We start from the raw sequence: 20290 nt of genomic DNA on the forward strand, positions 1-20290 counted from the left end.
TCTGCTTTATGTTTTTTTTATAATGCGCCTAAAAATTGATTCTGTTCAGTTTGGAGCTCCTCTTGGTGTCGACCGGGTCCGTTCTGTGGAGCCCAGTTGAAATAAAACTGCAGAGAATCCTGGTAAACTGGATTGAACAGTAAAATGACAGTAAAAGTTTAAGAAGACATTTTATGCCAAAAAACAAATAATGGAAAAATAAACTTTTATTTTATGTCAGTATGTTTTAAGCAGAGTTAAAATGTTTTGTCAGCTGTTTTATATCAAATTAATTTAAAAATTGTAATTGTTTTTATTATTTTTAAGTTAAAACCAGAAATTTTAGATAATTTTGTTGTATTTTTATTAAATTAACAAAATAAAAAGGCCCCTGAGTTTACCAGTTAACTTTCATGAGAATAATCAAGAATCAAGATGTTGAAAAAATTAAATTGCAATCGTGAAATACGAATGTTTGTGGAGGTAAATATTGCCTTAAAATGGGAATATATCCAAAGACCAAAGTAATTTGAAAAGTAACCTCTCAGTTTGTAAATATGAACAAAATACATTTTAAAACACTTTTAATGATACATTTTTCTAATAGTACCAGAATATTAAATATGAGGCTTAGACCAGATGCATAAAGGGAGGATGATCATTGCTGCATGTTTCAGCTCTATAACCACAACCTGTCTATGTTTTTAAATGCTAATTGTCTTAATATGTTTAGTTTTTAAGGCTTTTTGTTGACTACATCAGTTAAACTGAAAAATGAAGTGTCCTTATTGAACAATTAAAGAACCTGAGCACCAAGCAACACTTGCAGGTTTATTGGCAGTCTACTTACAGCTACCTGGATGGGAATGATGCTTAAAACCACTGCAAAATGCAAGATTTTCAGGCTGTATGACATGTTATAATAAACATCCTAGAACAACTAACAATGAACAGAAATAACAAATAAAAATAAGTTGATATTAAGTGGTCTTGTGCTGATGGTGTTTGTTTTGTAATGTTTTTTTCCTTTCTGTTAAAATATTTCTGTTTTAACTACATCTGCATTTCAAAGTAATTTGTTGGCCTTTTAACATTATTTTAAATTAATTTCACACTTAAAATGTTTTGTTTTTTGAGCCCTAGCGGTCGGATGATCCCATATTGGCCGACTGTTGGGGAACCCCAAAAGTTTTAGATGTGTGAAAAGCTTACAATCTTGAATTTATTTAGAGACTCGAACACTGCAGATTGAGTTTTGTACATAAAAATATAAAATGAAAAGCCAACAGGTTGTATAAGGATGTAGAATCTGTATTTTGTTATTAAAACATGTCTTACTAAACAGAATAATTAACGACTCCTGGTATTTATTTTCCCCGAGTTTCTTTATTTGGCTTTCTGAAGAGAATAAAATGGGAATGGGCGCCCCCTTGTGGGGAACAGTAATAATAATAATAATAATACATTTTATTTCAAAGGCGCCTTTCTGGCACTCAAGGACACCGTACAAAGAGCAAAAGTAACAGAAACAATAAAATGTAGCAATTAAAAATAGATAAAATAAATACACAACAATGTATCTATATAGAATCTATATATAAATCTATGTAAAAAAATCTATATAAAAATCAAGCAAACCAATTGTGTCATATTGAAAAGGCAGATCTAAAAAGGTGTGTTTTAAGTTCGGTTTCAAATTTAGGGAATGACTTTATGTTTCTAAGATGAGGTGGTAGGGAGTTCCAGAGTTGGGGAGCAGAGCGACTGAAAGCTCTGCTCCCCATGGTAGTGAGACGGACAGAGGGGACAGACAAATGGATGGAGGAGGATGATCTGAGGGAACGAGAGGGAGTGGCAATATGAATAAGATTGGAAAGATATAGTGGGGAAAGATTGTAAAGAGCCTTAAAAGTATACAGAAGAATTTTGTATTCTATGCGGAACTTGATAGGCAGCCAATGAAGTCTTTGCAAGATAGGAGTGATGTGGTGCATGGATGGGGTTTTAGTAATGATACAGGCAGCTGAGTTCTGGACCAGTTGAAGCTTATGAAGAGATTTCTGGGTGAGACCAAACAGAAGGGAATTGCAATAGTCCAGGCGTGATGTCACAAGACAGTGAACAAGAATGGCAGCGGAATGGGAAGTAAGGGAGGGGTGAAGACGGTTGATGTTGCGTAGATGAAAATAAGCTGAGCGGGTAATATTGTTAATATGAGACTGGAAAGAAAGGGTGCTGTCAAGAATAACACCCAGACTCTTTACCTGAGGGGAGGGGAAAACAGAACAGTTATCAATTTCAAGACTAAAGTTTTTGATTTTGGCCAGATTAGATTTAGTACCAATGAGAAGGACCTCCGTTTTATCACTATTAAGCTTAAGTAGATTAGAGGAAAACCAGGATTTAATTTCAGTCAAACAGTCAGTAAGCGAGGATGGTGGAAGGTTGGAGGCGGGCTTACTGGAAACATAAAGCTGGGTGTCATCCGCATAACAGTGAAAATCAATGTTATATTTACGAAAAATATTACCCAGGGGAAGGAGATAAATAATAAAAAGAAGGGGCCCTAAGACAGAGCCCTGGGGAACTCCTGATGTAACAGAGGAGGGCTGGGAAGAAAAGGTTTTGATCCGAACGAACTGAGTGCGGCAAGAAAGATATGACTTAAACCAGTTTAGAGGAGTCTGAGTGATACCAATGGAAGACAGTCTATTAAGTAGGGTGACATGACAAATAGTGTCAAACGCTGCGCTCAAATCAAGTAGGATAAGAATGGACAGCAAGCCAGAGTCAGCTGCCATAAGGAGGTCATTAGTGATTTTTATGAGAGCTGTTTCTGTACTATGGAGGGGACGAAAACCAGACTGAAACAGTTCATACAGGTTATTGTTGGATAAATAAGTGTGAAGTTGCGATGCTACTATCTTCTCAAGAATTTTAGAGATGAAAGGCAAGTTGGAGATAGGACGGAAATTATTCAGATTGTAGTAATCAGCACCAGGTTTTTTTAAGATAGGAGTTATGGCAGCAATTTTAAATGATGCAGGAACTTTTCCAGTGGAAAGAGAGGAGTGAATAATGGTAGAAATAAGAGGGATTATGGTTGAGGCACAGGCTTTAACCAGGACTGTGGGAAGAGGATCAAGCAGACAGGTAGACGAGTTAGATTTATGTATTAGACTTGTAATTTCTGAAGTTGTTGGGAGCTGGAAGGAAGAGAAGGAATGGGCTGGAGGAGAAAGTTCAAAAACAGAACAGGGGAAGGGTTGTGAGCTGAGCTGCTGGTGAATCTTTAGAATTTTGCTGTCAAAAAATGACATGAGAGAATTATAAAAATCAGTTGAACACAGATATGAAGGTAGAGAGTCTGGGGCTCGAATAATGTTCTTATAAAGTGAGAATATTGACTTGGTGGAACCTTCATTTGAACAGATTAGACCAGTGTAGTAGAGGGACTTGGCTTGAGTAATACAGTCCTTATAGTGTACTATGTAATTTTTATACATGTCTTTATGAACAGCTAGTCCAGTTTTCCGATAGAGCCTGTCAAGTTGCCGTCCTTTGGCCTTCATGAGCCGAAGTTCAGGAGTAAACCAGGGGCCAGAACGAGCAAAAGAAACAGATCTGGTTTTTAGCGGAGCAAGAGAGTTGAGTGAAGACCAGTGTTATAATATGAGACCAGGTCGTCAAGAGCAGTTGAATTTAAAGTGGAGTATATGTTGTCCATGAGAGAATTTACACTGGAGGAGAGAGAATTTAAATTAATATCCTTCCATCCATCCATCCATCTTCTTCCGCTTATCCGAGGTCGGGTCGCGGGGGTAGCAGCTTCAGAAGGGAGGCCCAGACTTCCCTCTCCCCGGCCACTTCTTCCAGCTCTTCCGGGGGAATCCCAAGGCGTTCCCAGGCCAGCCGAGAGACATAGTCCCTCCAGCGTGTCCTGGGTCTTCCCCAGGGCCTCCTCCTGGTGGGACGTGCCCGGAACACCTCACCAGGGAGGCGTCCAGGAGGCATCCTGACCAGATGCCCAAGCCACCTCAACTGGCTCCTCTCGATGTGAAGGAGCAGCGGCTCTACTCTGAGTCCCTCCCGGATGACTGAGCTTCTCACCCTATCTCTAAGGGAGAGCCCAGCCACCCTACGGAGGAAACCCATTTCTGCCGCTTGTATCCGCGATCTCGTTCTTTCGGTCATGACCCAAAGCTCATGACCATAGATGAGGGTGGGAACGTAGATCGACCGGTAAATCGAGAGCTTCGCTTTTTGGCTCAGCTCTTTCTTCACCACGACGGACCGGTACAGCGCCCGCTTGACAGCAGACGCTGCGCCAATCCGCCTGTCGACCTCCCGCTCCCTTCTTCCCCCATTCGTGAACAAGATTCCGAGATACTTAAACTCCTCCACTTGGGGCAGGACACCCCCCCTGACCCGGAGAAGGCACTCTACCCTTTTCCGGCTCAAGACCATGGCCTCGGATTTGGAGGCACTGATCCCCATCCCGGCCGCTTCACACTCGGCTGCGAACCGATCCAGCGAGAGCTGCAGATCACGATCTGATGAAGCCAACAGGACCACATCGTCTGCGAAAAGCAGAGATGAGATCCTGAGGCCACCAAATCGGATCCCCTCAACACCTTGGCTGGTCTAGAAATTCTGTCCATGAAAGTGATGAACAGAATCGGTGACAAAGGGCAGCCCTGGCGGAGTCCAACTCTCACCGGAAACGAGCCCGACTTACTGCCGGCAATGCGGACCAGACTCTGACACCGGTCATACAGGGACCTGACAGCCCGTATCAAAGGGCCCGGTACCCCATACTCCCGGAGAACCCCCCACAGGGCTCCCCGAGGGACACGGTCGAACGCCTTCTCCAAGTCCACAAAACACATGTAGACTGGTTGGGCGAACTCCCATGCACCCTCCAGGACCCTGCTGAGGGTGTAGAGCTGGTCCAGTGTTCCACGACCAGGACGAAAACCACACTGCTCTTCCTGAATCCGAGGTTCGACTATCCGACGGACCCTCCTCTCCAGGACCCCTGAATAGACCTTGCCAGGGAGGCTTAAGAATGTGACCCCTCTATAATTGGAGCACACCCTCCGGTCCCCCTTTTTGAACAGGGGGACCACCACCCCAGTCTGCCAATCCAGTGGAACTGCCCCCGATGTCCATGCGATATTGCAGAGTCGCGTCAACCAACACAACCCTACAACATCCAGAGCCTTAAGGAACTCAGGGCGGATCTCATCCACCCCCGGGGCCTTGCCACCGAAATTAATATCCTTAATGTTACGAAAAGAAATAAGACGGGAAAGCTTAGTGATTGAGAGAGGAAGACAAATGTTAAATGAAAGAAGAAAATGGTCAGTTATGGCAAGTTCATCTGCTTTACAATCAGAAGGGGAAACACCAGAATAACAGACTAGATCCAGGACATGACCCTTGGAATGAGTGGGAAAATTGATGAGCTGCTGGAGACCAAAGCTCTGGAGGCAGGATGAAAAGTCTTTAGTCAGAGGACTATTGCAATCATCCATGTGAATATTGAAATCACCCAATATTATAATGTTAGGTGAAAGGGTTGACAAGTGAGTGAGGAGAGCAGCAAAGTCATTCATAAAGTCATTATTAGTTTTCGGGGGACGATAGATGGTTGTAATGATGGTGGAAAGCTGAAAGCTGACACACAGTTGATTCGAATGAGGAGAAGGTGGGAGCAGACAACGGCGAGACTATCCACTTCTCGCGGTGGATTACCGCGAGACCTCCTCCCCGGCCGGTGCCAAGGGGTTGAGAGATGTAAACAAACCCCGGTGGAGTAGAATCGTTAAGCTGAGAGAAGTCATTAGGTTGTTGCCAGGTCTCAGTCAAGCATAGAAAGTCAAACTTACGGTCAGTAAGGAGATCCTGGATGAGATGTCCAGCAGACCGAAGTTTACAGAGGAATTATCAGACTTTACAGGAGTGTTAGCTGACCCGGCTAGGCAAGCTAGCACACTGCGGTCAACACCCCTGTTGGGAGCACGCCGGAGACGACGAGAGGTAGACCAGATGGATTTTATGGGTTTCGAGATGTCCTCTTGGGTGTTCCGACGAGACCCGCGGTGGATGTATTTCCGGCGTGGTAAGGGGGTTGCATCCAAGATGAGCAGTGAAGCAGGAGGGGGTGCAGGTAGATGAGACCGCAGCCGGAGGAGTTCAGCAGCGGAGTACTGGATCAGACCCGTTACAGGTTGTTGGAAAAGTGCCAGGAGAGTCCAGAGAAGCACAGCCCAGTTATATATCCTGCTAGTTGGCATTGTAGAGAGGAGTCGGCAGCCAGGACAGGTGAACAGCAACAAGTAAGATAGTGTTGTCAAAACCAACGATTTTGCTGAACAGACAGAAGTTAGTCAGCCTGATTAGCGCAATTACATATAGTCCAAATTAGGTCATAAGACCATAAACTAAGTTAATTATATCGGCGAGCAGCGGCAGCAAGTCGCGCCAGAGTTCACTCTAAAACCGGAAGCCAAGCGGCAGTATATTAGTTTAAGAATAATTGATTACTCTTCTGGCCTCAACATCCCCTAAAAACTGGTTTTTTAATGTGGATTGAAGTGTTGAGAATTTCTTAGAAATATTTTCAGAATATGTATTTTATACTTCATTCCTGCTGACAACAGTCGGTAGAGGTTTGGGATGCTGCATATTTTGATGTCAATCTAATACCAACACTTATTATTTAACTCTGCTATATCATCAAACTTGTGAAATTAAGGTATTTTCTGGTTTTTCCTTTTTGTGGTTGGATTTTGTTAAAACTTAGGACAGAAGTTAGAAAAAGAGTTGTCCACAAAATACTTTAACATGTGTGAATTATTTTCTAAATGAACAAATGCAAAAAATATATAATTTCAGAGCAAATCAAAGCAAAATCTATTTTTACTGTAAAACAAAAATAAAATGAAATTTCAAGAGGGAATCTAAAACTAAATTATTGATCTTATCAAGCTGATGCTGATGGCAAATTAGTGTCAATATTTTTGGATCAATTCGCCCACCTCCAATAGTCTGAGCAAGGGTAGAGGTTCAAGTCCATAAACTGGAATGAAATCTACAAAATAAATTAAGATTAATGTGATAAAGTCTCTGATCTAAAAATATTTGTATTAATTTTGAAAATATAAAACAATCTGTAAACATCAGTTACCTTTGATCAAAATAGCTTACATTGCAATGTCACTGATGAAATGCACAATGATTTTTCTTTTTCCAGCACATGATCTATTCATGCAAGAACCGTCACTGTGAATGTTCGAACTGAATTTTAACAACACATTTCTGCAGAATAATCATTTCATGGTCATGACAAAATGAAACTGCGACAGTGATTTTGAGAAAATGTCATGAAACATTACCACAGTTTTTTTCTGTTCACACAGATTGCTATAAACTTCTGGTTTTATTTTTACCAGAAGTGCATAATGTTGTTCTGTATAAAACAAAATTCACTAACATGCAATATTTAATTAGAAATCACTTTATTGTAGTTGAAAGTTAAAATGAATTACAAAAGTAGGAAAATAAACTATTAAAACCATAATGTGATTTTGGGAATATTTTTGATCAGTGCAAATGTTAATTGATTAATCTTCATGTTAATTATATGTTCAGATAGAAGGTCAAAAAGGTGAAATATGATTTCATTGAACATTACATCTCTTTCTTCCATTGCTCTCTTTTACGCTCCTCAAAGAGGAGAACCTTTCTGGGCTTGAATTCTCCCTTCAGGTGATTTCTTCGTTCCCACTTCCGGTTTGGTTTTCTCATCTGCAGCTCATAGCCGTCCTCCAGCAGCGTCCTGCCTGTCTGAGAGTAGCTGATGTAGGACCAGCTGAGTACAGAACCTTGGTAGGACCTAAAATCAAAAGAACAAACTTGATGTGTGCATCTAAAGGCTTTAGATTTGTTTGTATTTGTTTAAATTAATATTAAATATAACTATGTATTTTGTAAGTATTGGTTGTATAAAAAATTCAATAACCTCTTTTTGTTCGTAATTTAAACTTGTCTTGCAATGTACTGAAAATCTTTGGGGTTTAAAAATGGTGAAAGATGTTGAGATGTAGAAGCAGCATTCAGCTTCTATGCACCACAAATCTGGAACAAACTTCCAGCAAAACTGCAAAACTGCTGAAACACTGAGTTGCTTTTGAGCAATAATAAATGGAACATTGATAAACATATTCTACGTGTTTTGGTGATTTTGATGATGGCCATCGTCAAAATGTAAATTTTGTCAGTATGTTACTGATTTTCAATTGTTGACTGCATGTTGTTTTTATGTAAAGCATGTTGAACTGCCTTGCTGCTGAAATGTGCTATACAAATAAACTTGCTATATTTTTTTAAAATTTAGACAAAAAAGAAATTAGTATTTTAAAACTGTGACATAAGAAAACAGAATTTTACAAAATATAACCTTGAAATTTCAATTGTTTGTTCAATTTAAGTTTTTTAATTTTCTTTAGCTCATTGCCCACCCTGGTTCACTCAAAGGTTTATATTGTTACATATATTTAGGTCTCTGTATTGGTTTCCATTCATTTCAGTTCCTGCATATATCCATCTATTTTTATTAACCATTATTAGGAAATTCCTGGCCTGAACGTAGAATTCAAGATGGCGGCGCATGTAGACGCAGCGGCTTTGTGCTCAGCGACTCGAAGTTCGTCTTTTCCACTTTGCTGGTTAAAAACACCTACAACCGACAAAATTTACTGGCCATCGGTCAAGCAATCGGGGGAAGTCTGTCACAGGAGCTTTTCCGTGTCCACAACAACATTCCGGTCGATGTTGCTCGGACACCGGGCTCTCCCTGGATTACAATCCCAGTATCTGCGACAAGGCGACGGCGCAGGGATGTAAACAGAAGAGGGGGCGTCGCAGCGGCGTGTTAGCGAGGCTCAGGAAACAGCCACACAAACCACCGCTACCAAGCATCTTTCTCTCCACCGTGAGGTCTCTCACTAACAAACTGGACGAATGGAAACTGTGGATTGCAACTGACAACCTCATCCGGGAATGCTGCATTCTGTTGATCACGGAGACGTGGTTAAATCCAACCATACCGACCTGGAGATCGAGCTAGCAGGCTACACAGCACACCGACAGGACCGATCAGCAGCTCCGGTCAGAAAAGAGGAGGCGGACTATGCGTTTATGTAAATAACAGCTGGTGTACAAACTCCACAGTAGTTGTTAGCCACTGTTCTCCAGGCGTGGAGTTCATCACAATTAAATGCAGACCCCGATACCTCCATTCTACTCACTGCGGTTTACATAGCACCGGATGCTAACGCTAGCTCGGCCGTGGGACTCCTGCATGATACTATCAGCAACAACCAGAACCAGAACCCCGAGGCTGTTCACATCGTCTCTGGGGACTTTAGTCATGCTGATCTGAAATCATTCCTCCCTAAACTCCATCAACACGTAAAGTGCACAACCAGGGGTGATAAAACTCTGGACAAGCTGGACACAAACATCAGACAAGCAGACAGGGCTAAACCCTTAGCACACCTTGGCCAGTCTGATCACGTGTCCCTGCTACTGATCCCTGGTTACACCCCCCTGTGGAAACGTGTCCCCATTACAACCCGGACTGTCACCATCTGGCCTGAGGATGCCTCTCACCAACTACAGGACTGCTTCCAGAGAACTGACTGGGAGGTTTTTGCACATCGGGACCTGGAGAACTACACCTCAGCAGTCTTGGACAACATCAGGTTCTGCACGGACAATGTCACCAGGAACAGACTCATGAGGATCTATCCGAATAGGAAACCCTGGATGACTAAGGAGGTCCGGGGCCTCTTGAAAGCCAGGAACGCTGCTTTCAGGTCTGGGGACAAAGCACTCTACAGTTCTGCCAGAGCCAACCTGAGAAGAGGCATCTGCCAAGCTAAGGCATCATACAGAGGGAGAATAGAGAAGCAGCTCAGGAGCAACAACACCAGGCAGGTGTGGCAGGGTGTTCAGCACATCACAAGCTACAGATCCAGCAACCAGCCATGCACGGAGGGAACCACTTCCCTGGCAGAGGAGATGAATATCTTCTTTGCCCGCTTTGAGGCGACACCTACCACAGCTCCATCACAGCTGCCTGTCCACAGCAGCTCTGCTCTCACAGTAGAGGAGTGTGAGGTGAGGCAGGTGATGAGGAAGGTGAACCCAAAGAAGGCTGCGGGACCTGACGGTGTGTCGGGACGGGTGCTTAAAGACTGTGCAGACCAACTGGCTGGAATCTTCACAAAGATTTTTAACCAGTCCCTGTCTCAAGCCACTGTCCCTCCCTGCCTAAAGTCCTCTACCATTGTCCCCCTGCCGAAAAGAACCAACATCAACACCCTGAACGACTATCGTCCAGTGGCACTCACACCGATCATCATGAAGTGCTTCGAGAGACTGGTGTGGAGTCACATCCTCGCTGGCCTGCCTGCTGAGCTGGACCCTCTCCAATTTGCCTACAAAGCAAAGAGGTCCACAGAGGACGCTGTATCCACAGCACTTCATGCTGCCCTGACCCACTTAGAGAAGCAGGGGAGCTACGTCAGAATGCTCTTTGTGGACTTCAGCTCAGCATTTAATACCATACTTCCCCAACGTCTGGTGTCCAAGCTAGCAAACCTTGGGCTCCCATCAGCCACCTGCAGTTGGATCCTGGACTTCCTAACAGGTCGCTCCCAGAGGGTCAGACTGGGCCCCCACACCTCCACTGCTCTGAGCCTGAACACCGGATCGCCACAGGGTTGGGTGCTCAGCCCACTTCTCTACATCCTCTACACTCATGACTGTGTCTCCAACCACCTCAGCAACAAGATCATAAAGTTTGCAGATGACACGACTGTTGTTGGTCTCATCTCAGGCGGGAAGGGGGAGCTGGAGTACAGGGATGAGGTGAAGCAGCTGTCAGAGTGGTGCAAAGTCAATAACCTGCTCCTCAACACCTCCAAAACAAAGGAGCTGGTGATCGACTTCAGGAAGAACAAAACGGACATCCAGCCTCTCACCATCAGTGGGACCTGTGTGGAGAGTAGTGATGGGATTTTCGGCTCCTTTTCGAGATGCGGCTCTAATGGCTCTTCTTACTGTGGAGAGCCGGCTCTTTCGGCTCCCCATATATATTTTTGACATTATTAATTAATTAATTAATAGCTTAAACCTAATTTTATAATATTTTGTTTCATTATTGACATTGTTAAGCACTTATGATGAGTAAAAATGCCGCATAACAATGCTATAGCAATACCGATGCGTGTGATGTCCGCATGTGGCTGTGCAGGTTGTTTGTCGAGCCTGCAGATAGGAAATGCTGACTTTGCACAGTCTGCACTCTGCCCTGGAGCTTGATGTAGCATTAAAATGAGTCCAAATCTTGCTCCGTTTTCTGTCACTCATTTATTTTCACCTATTCAGTTCCCACACTGACTCCCCTTCTTTCTGTGCTTCTTGACCGCTGACTGAGTGTCTGTACATAAACACCTGCCGACGAACAGCTTGGCCAATTGCCTGCCGTTTCCACAAAAAAAGTGGAGATAAACTTCTTTTTCAGTGTTTTCCCGCCACATTATTAATTGAAACTATGTGTGATTGGTCAGATGTGTGGAGCACACGCTTGACATGAGGGCAGTGGACCGAGGGAAAAAACCTCTCAGCTCTAGCACTGGCAGAAGAGCAAAACGAGCAAGGAGAGGGAGAAGGGGAGGAGAGACAGCGAGGCACCGCAGGACAAAAAAAAAAACGATGTGGGGAAAAACTATCGGCTCTGGCACTTGCAGAGCACAAGCACGACAAGGAGGCGGAGAGACAGCGATATACTGTAGAAAAAAACCGGCTCCCAAATAGGATCCTAAAACGGCTCCCATTGTGGAGCCGGTTCCAATCGTTCACTTCAAAGAGCCGGCTCTTAGAGCCGGATCGTTCGCGACCGACACATCACTAATGGAGAGGGTCCCAGTGTTCAGGTTTCTGGGCATGGAGTTGGAGGACAAGCTAACCTGGAGCACCAACACCAAGGAGCTGTTGAAGAAGGCACAGCAGAGACTGTACTTTCTGAGAATATTCAAGAAGAACCGTCTCCCCTCAGACCTGCTGCAGGCCTTCTATCACTGCTCCATAGAGAGTGTGCTCACATACGGTCTGTGTGTCTGGTACGGCAGCAGCACATCTATGGACAAGAAGGCGCTCCAGAGGGTTGTTAGGGCAGCAGAGAGAACCATAGGCTGCCCCCTCCCCACTATGGAACAGATTTACACTTCCAGGCTCCACAAGAAAGTTTTGGACATTTTAAATGACTCTTCACACCCTGGCCATGGTCTCTTCCAGCTGCTGCCATCAGGCAAGAGATACAGAGCAATAAAAACCAGGACAAATCGCCTAAAACACAGTTTTTACCCGATGGCAATCATGGCACTAAATTCAAAGGCATAAGAACTTCTGCTCTTGACACCACTGTGTTAAAAATGTCAATTCTGTTGCGACACCTCCAGGCGCTGCAACCATCTTCTGATGTCTCTTTATTTCTCATTTTGTACTATTTATTTCTTTATCTTTGTATATTATGTATATACACATAACCTGCATCTTAACTCGAGTCGAGCAAATCTCAATCTGGTTGTAATCTGTTGATGACAATGACAAATAAATTTTATCTTATCTTATCTTAATTCACATCGTACTTCCAAACTTCTTGTCACCTGGGAAAAAATTAGCAAGCTAGAAGTATTTAGGGGCCAGATGTATTTTTCCTCCATTAAATAAACTAATTTTATTGTGAATTACTGTTTTTATTTGCCAAGCAATGAATTAAACACCTGGTATCTTAGTCAAACAAAGTGGTCTGATGGTCTGAATGGAACTAGAACATGGTCCAATCAGGCCATATAAACAAGTACACACACACACACATACACATGTTTGCGTGGCTAACTTTGTGGGGACTTTCCATTGACTTCCATTCATTTCCACAGCCTAAACCTTATCCTAACCCTAACCCTACTCAAAACCCAATTCACACCTTAGTCCTAAATCTGACCCCTGACCCCTGACCAGCATTTTCCCTTGTGGGGACCAGGCTTCGGTCCCTACCAGGAGCAGTGGGCCCCATAATGTATGTGTCAGGAAAATGGTTCCCACAAGGTATTACAAACAAGCACACACACACACGTACACACACACACACACACACACACACACAGCATACCCGTAGCCACCGCTGCTCATGTAGTAGAAGACTTCTTGATAACGGAGAGGATAATCCCACACCTGGACATCAGTGATCTGACCTTCAAAGTTTGAAAAATCCATCACACGCTCACCTGACCACACGTACTGAAGACACACACACACACACACACACACACACACACACACAGCAGATCATTTTGGAGAGAAAATTAAGAAACTCATTGAGATTTACATTAAAATGTGTGTGTGTGTGTGTGTGTGTACAGATGCAACCTAATAAATTACAAATGTATTGTAAAGTTTATTTCAATAATTCAAAACAATCAAAGGATTCACTCCCTTTCACTGTTTTCCGCTTTGTTTTTTACAGATTTATTTCATATTTGAATGAGTAAATAAAAATAAAAAATATTTTTAAAAAAACATTTACATAAGACATTTCTAAAAAATGTAAATCTCTTCATTTCAGGCCACATAAGATCATGGACGTCCTTAAAGGGAACAGTTAATGCAACATGCAAACTGTTCAAATATTATAGTTTTCTCTGTTTAGTACAAATTTAAATGTTTTCATTTTTAACATTTATTCCACATTGATGTAATTTAGTCCTATACAAATACAACTGATTTAATTTGACTGATAAAATAATATTTTAAGCACCCAATTGTCATCTTAAAGTGCTATTTATGTGGCCGTCTACAGTCTAGACGAGAAGGCCACATAAACAAACATGACAGGCCGCATTTGGCCAGCGGGCAAATAAAACACAAACTCTTACTAAGTATTTTTGTTTTGTTTCTAGTGCAAAAACCTTTTCACACTTAAATAAGACAAAACTAATTCACAAGCAACTTTTCAGCAAGATACAGTAGCTTGTTTTAAGTCAGTAATTCTTGAATATTCATAAAAACAGATTTTTATTTATGGGAAAAATGTCTTGTTATAAGTGAAAGTATCCTCTCTAGTTTAAAGCTGTGCACTTTAATTAATTAATATATTTTTTTAGATCTATTGAGTGACATGTGTCTTTATGATTATCACTGCTCAATATTTATTGTTGCCTGTTTTTATTAGTATTGTTTTCATTTTTATTGTGTTTCTGCCCTTTGGAAATCAAAAAAGTATTAAGTATGTATATAAAAATCTGGCAGTGAAGCTAGTACTTTTTAATCAATATTTAAGAATGACTGACTTAAAACAAGCTGGTACATGTTGCTGACAGATTACATGTAAGTTAGTTTTGCCCTATAAAAACTGTGTAAATAAGATATTTACTCTAGAAACACAACAAAACTACTTGGTAAGATGTTGTGTTTTTACAGTATGTGGTTTAATCTATGAATAATTTCATGAAAAAAAAACAAATACTCAAATCAATTTTAGATTTTGACACAATGATACAAAATGTGGAAAAAGTGAAGGGATGTGAAAACAGCCATATCAGTGACAGCAGTCATATCTTTAGATTACTGCAGACACTAAATCAGAGATGTTGTTCATTCTGTTCTCACCTGGTTATTCAGCAGCTTCCTGCTGCTCATGTCTGAGTCTCTGAACATCTGGACTACACCCTTCGTGTTGTCCACAGTGAAGCAGATGCTGGTCCACATGTTGGGCGTCAGACCAGGCCAGAGTTTTAAGTAAGGTTGCAGGTAAACTCTGTTGTAATTGTTGAAGGTCAGTGCGTATGATTGTGGTCTACCAATCTCCAGCCTCAGATACTGGCTGGATGGGCTGAGGGTGAAGATGGAGCCACTCTGAGAGTCTGTGATGTACCGCAAGCACACTGAGACACCTGCAGGGGGCGCACAAGGACAGAGAAGCTCAAAAATAAGACTAAATAGGTTGTAAATAAAGAGAAAATAAATGAAATACAAAAAATATATAACAGAAGGTTAAATCTCAGTGATGTAACATTATAAATAGTAACTGAAACAAAAAACAACAAAAAAAGAAACCATGAATAACGTGGTTATGGTTTTATTATTCTGCCTCTCCAGAGTTGCTATTCTGCACATCTGATGCTAACAGCAGGTCTTGATGCTTGATTCAGATTTCACATTGTTTCCTGAAATCCACTTTTTTACTCATTCAAAGAAACTTACAACTTGGTACCAACCCGCATGCACAGAAGAAGAAGGTTGATGTCACACAGCAGCGATCTGTTTACGAAAATAACCATGGATGGCGCCGACTGTTGACCAGGTGGGATTGTGTCGTGATGCGCTTCATTGACTTCTTTCATAATTTCATAATTATAGTTTTCGACCATTGGTTACATTTAGTAACTCTATCTTCTGACTAAAACCAGGAAGATAGAGAACATAACACCAGTTTTAAAGTCCCTCCACTGGCTCCCTGTAGCTCAGAGAATAGACTTTAAAATACTGATGTTAGTTTATAAATCACTGAACGGCTCAGCACCACAATACATTAAAGATCTGCTGTTGTTGTATCAACCTTCCAGAACTCTCAGGTTCTGGTTCTGGTTCTGCTCTGCATCCCCAGAACCAGAACCAAACGAGGAGAAGCAGCTTTCAGCATCTATGCACCACAAATTTGGAACAAACTTCCAGAAAACTGTAAAACAGCTGAAACACTGACTTCTTTTAAATCTCAACTGAAAACCCACCTGTTTAGAATTGTATTTGAAATGTAATCAATTACAAATTTAATGATGGAACTTGACTTAATGATTGATTCTATGTTACTTTGTGTTTCTGTGTTTATAATGATGTAAAGCACTTTGAAATGCCTGCTGCTGAAATGTGCTATACAGATAACATTTGATTGATTGATAGTTTTACTGCGTCTGGCTTCTTCTAGTGCAGAATTAAGATGCATTAACTAAAATGTCATAATACATAGTTTAAAAAAAAGAACATAGCTAAGCAAGAACAAAGAAAAAAGAAAGAAAACCGATAGCTCCGCTAACTTTGTTCTTTGTTGAAGTTTTTCACCTTAATGAACAGGAACAGAGAATATCAGTAAAGCCTCAGTGATTATTTGTGGAGGAACTCACCTCTAGTGGAAGGAGCTGTGGACCATGGGTACCGAGTGGTAGAGCTGGTGGTAGGTTGATAAGGTCCAGTTGTAGGTCTATGGGTGTTGATTTTCGTGTTAGGGGTTGACATTTCAGTTGCGCCTGTGTTAGTTTGGGTGTAGCTGGGTGTGGAGGCAGAGTCGGTGTAACCTCTGGTTTGGTATGATGTAGTAGTAGCCCAGGGGGACAGCTGGTAAGGTGAATAGAAGACCAATCTTCCGTAATAACCGGACAAAGTGAACATCTTCCCGCTCAGATTGACTCCAGAACCACCTGAGGAAGAATCATAATCAGACCCACCATCAGAATGAGATAAAGTCCTGATTCTTACTCAATATTTCAGAGGATGTTTGTTGTTTATCAGAACTGCACAACAGGAGTGCGTTGAAAAAATCTTCTTACAACATTTTCGGAGTTTTATTATGTTCCAACCTTTTAAGAAACCGGACACAGACATGCCTGGGGCATGTCTTTATTTTCAGTCCCTTGTGTTATTGTAATGAGATCTTTACAGGTCCTACTGCTGGAAAACACCAAGAAAATGGTTCCTGTCACACCAGTTCTCAAGGGTGTGTTCATAGCTGCCGCTGTTGCTCTGTTGGTCAGCTGCTACAGTTTTCTTTCTCACTACAACGTGCCAAACAAAGCAAACACGTTGAAAACCATGTTTCCCTCCTCGCCTGTGGGGGCGCTATACCGAGAGGCACTGAAGGAAACAATACAAAAACCTCTGAAAAAGACACTGAGCGCAGCTTTCTTATTTGCAAAATGTAAACAAAAATGGACTGGCGCCAGATTTTAGCGGATGTAAGATTTTTTTTTTGTCTTTGGTAAAAAACCACGAGCACATTTCTCCTGCTAGTGCTAGACTAACACGGTTGTTTGGGTTATAATTACTCAGAATGCCCTGCATTGTAGTCCACTTCCTGGTTTTGGAACAGTCTTTGATCCACTTGGTGTGCACATGTGCATTTGAACCGCACCAGAGTTCAACTGAACAGAGACCGAGGTTTGTAGGCGGACCAGAGTTCACTTTTTTGGTCCACATCAGAGTTTGATAACACATTCACACCTCCACAAACGAACCGGCAACAGTCAACACCTGTGTGGTTTTGCTTACAAGGTATAGTTCACTTGCAAGAAATTACAAAGTGAAAGCAACAGAGTCTGCCTTAGGTCCAGATCAAAGAATCTCCTGGAGAGGATTCTCTCTACACTGCAAAACACAACATCTTACCAAATAGGTTTTGTTTAGTTTCTAGTTCAAAATGCCTTAGCACACTTGAAATAAGACAAAATTAACTAGAAATGTTGATTCCTAATTTAAAATATTTCCTATTAGTGTGTTTAAATTGCTTGCATATGAAACAAGTGACATGTAGCTGAACAGTATGAGCTGTACTTAATTATCTACAGACTGGTTATGTAGTACTTGTACTGTCACATAAAACCCCTAATAAATAAAGTTTGTGGTTGTGAAGCAATAAAATGTGGGAAACTATGTGAATATATTGAAAGCTTTAGAAAATTTAGTTGAAAATGAATTTTTATATGAAATCTAGTCAAAAACATCTTAAGGAATTTATTGCACAGCTTCCCTCCTTACAAATGGAAAAATTGCAAAAGCAAATGTTAACAAAAACAGGAAATTTGCATGAGGAGATAAAGGCTATATTTCTACAAAATGATTCAAACTAATAAAAACTGTAATTTCAGGGACTGAGTCAGTGATTTGTTCACTTTCCATCGTTTTAAAAAGAAGAAGTGAGCTAATTTTGAAAATTCTGCATATGCATTAGTGTAATTTAGGGACGTCTGTGTCCTTACGGCTCTTACCTCTGGTGGGGTCTGGCCAAGCATGCAGTGACCTTTCAGTAAAGGTCATCAGCGTCACCATCAAGAAGAATAGCAGCTTCATCTTCACACTCAGCCGATCTGCCGACGTCTGCAGGGAAAACTGCAATCGGTGAGAATAAATAATCTCCGCCTGCAGCTTCTCAGAGCTGAACGTCAGCTTGTTTAATTTCACTTCCTGCTTCAAAAGTCAACAGCCTCTAAGTTTCGTTTCTCTGGGTTAGTCTCCTATTCTCCCCATGCAGGCTGTCTGGTTCAGATAAACAGCTGCAGAATAATACTGTAACAGAACCATGTGACATTAAATATTACTGTAACAGAACCATTTGACATTCTGGCCGGGATATTTATAAACCACAAACCCACAACAATCTGTGCAGAGGTCAGATTACTTCAACTGTATGTTTGTGGTCCAGAAATGTAACTTCCAGAACATGAGACAAATGAATGAAAGCAACTGGTTTGATAAACAGAAGTGAAATCTGCATCTGTCCAGCTGTTGTATTTCTACAGCTAACATCTCAAACTTCCTCTTTTTATGAAAATCAGGACGACTGATGCTGATTAAACAGTTTTATGATCATTTTATCAGCAGGTGTGAAAAGTCAGGCGTTTGATCCAAGAAGACATGGCAGCAGGAACATTTACAGTCATTGTTCTGCTGTTTGTTAAATCCTGCAGGGTAAAACTGAGTAAAAACAAACTTTAAATCATCTTTGCTGCAAACAGAATTGCATAAAGTCAAGGGGGAAAAATCTGCTTTTCTTCTATTCACTCAGATTTGAGATTTTATTGTTTAGAGCCTGTGAAGGAGCAGCAGATTGCATTTAAAACAAGCAGCACAAACAATCCAACGGAAATCAACAGGTTTTCTGCACCTAATTACAATCTGAGTGGAACCGGTCCATCCATGTCTAATGTGGTTTGTTGGATGGACTGAAACTAACTTTGTTGTGCTTCTCTACAATGATAATAGAGGCTGATTCTGATTCTGAGAGAAACAGTGACAGATATTGAACCAAAGAACTAAACAATTCCTGTCTAAAGTGACTCAGGAGTCAGAAAAAATGAAGTCTGCATATTTTCAGCTGTTTGAACCTTGTTCTTCTACAAACATCCCAAACTTCCGCTTTTGTATGCAAATTACAAAAGGGTTTCTGAGATGAGGAAATAACCAAGGTATGTTGCTTTCTGAATAATATGGTGTATGTATGATATGTCTATATAGCTGACAATTATTTATGAATGATCAACAGTTGAAAATCGGATCATTCACACAGGAGCTCTTGATGTTGCCAAGTAGCACCTGGAAATTTTGAAAGATGATTTAATTCACCTGTTGAACAGAATCAAAGTGTTTTTCAGTGGACCGCTACCGACGGTTCTACATGGAGATGAGAGATACAGCAGCTGCTTATGATTAATGAATACCTTAAAACCAGGTTCTGCCAGTTCAGCAAACTCTGTTGACAATCTTGTCTTCAACCAGACGGACTCTGACTTGTAATGCTTCTTTGAACAGGTTAGGAAAGATCTGTAACATGTTTCCGATGAGATTGTAGTCTGTTCAGTTTGAGCTGTTTTAGGGCCTCTTGTCACTTTAAATTCAAATAAGCTGGGGTTGGTGACACCCACAAATTCAGTGTTTACACTTGCACATAAAATGGCTGGAAAAAGATATGCAGTCATACAACCTTACATCTTTGAAAAGCAGAAGTAGAGCCTCTTGCACAACCAACAAGAAAGTAGCAAGTGGTTTCTGGATGGTTAGTCATCAACAAAACACTTTCCAGCAGCCATTGTGCAACACATGCAGCACAATGGCTGCATGTGTTGCAGCCATTGGTAAAACCAGGAACTCAACTGGGGTTGCTAGGTAACAGGCTGATTTTGCCAGGGTTGCTAGGTGACGAGCAGTGCTTGCTGCTTTGTGATGTTACACTTCAGGCTATATTGAAACAGCTCGTTTTCTGGACACCAAAAAAACATAAAGTTATTGCCAAAAAGCGTCTGGCGTTTTTTATAAACTCTTGGCTCGTTTTTAGAAGCAGCAGAAACCCAAATGGGAGTACAATAAAACATGCTTAAAGAGAATCATGCATTCCCAAATAAATCTGATCAAAATGTTTTCCATCAAACATTTCTTCACTTTGAATCAGAGACAAAGAGCTTCTGAAATAAAA

General features: G+C 41.4%; 1 protein-coding gene across 1 annotated transcript; it reads right to left on the minus strand.

Moving 5' to 3' along the window:
• Positions 1-7488: 7488 nt before the first annotated feature.
• Positions 7489-18315, minus strand: LOC114135466 (uncharacterized). Its single transcript, XM_028002775.1, has 5 exons — positions 18090-18315; positions 16233-16526; positions 14722-15005; positions 13226-13353; positions 7489-7879 (listed from the first exon to the last, which is right to left on the minus strand). The coding sequence occupies exons 1-5, from the start codon at positions 18169-18171 to the stop codon at positions 7675-7677; spliced, it is 993 nt and encodes a 330-aa protein (XP_027858576.1). The 5' UTR covers positions 18172-18315; the 3' UTR covers positions 7489-7674.
• Between the last annotated feature and the right edge of the window lie 1975 nt (positions 18316-20290).

Source organism: Xiphophorus couchianus, chromosome 20 (genome assembly GCF_001444195.1).
Source record: "Xiphophorus couchianus chromosome 20, X_couchianus-1.0, whole genome shotgun sequence".
In the NCBI taxonomy this organism is placed as follows: domain Eukaryota; kingdom Metazoa; phylum Chordata; class Actinopteri; order Cyprinodontiformes; family Poeciliidae; genus Xiphophorus; species Xiphophorus couchianus.

Bases quoted from the DNA above. Each gene is read 5' to 3' on its own strand.
- LOC114135466 (XM_028002775.1), bottom strand. From the start codon at position 18,171: ATGAAGCTGCTATTCTTCTTGATGGTGACGCTGATGACCTTTACTGAA. The intron at 15,006-16,232 runs GTGAGTTCCTCC...CGCCCCCTGCAG, and splicing joins CACAGCTCCTTCCACTAGAG to GTGTCTCAGTGTGCTTGCGG. The intron at 13,354-14,721 runs GTGAGAACAGAA...GTGTGTCTTCAG, and splicing joins GGAAGCTGCTGAATAACCAG to TACGTGTGGTCAGGTGAGCG.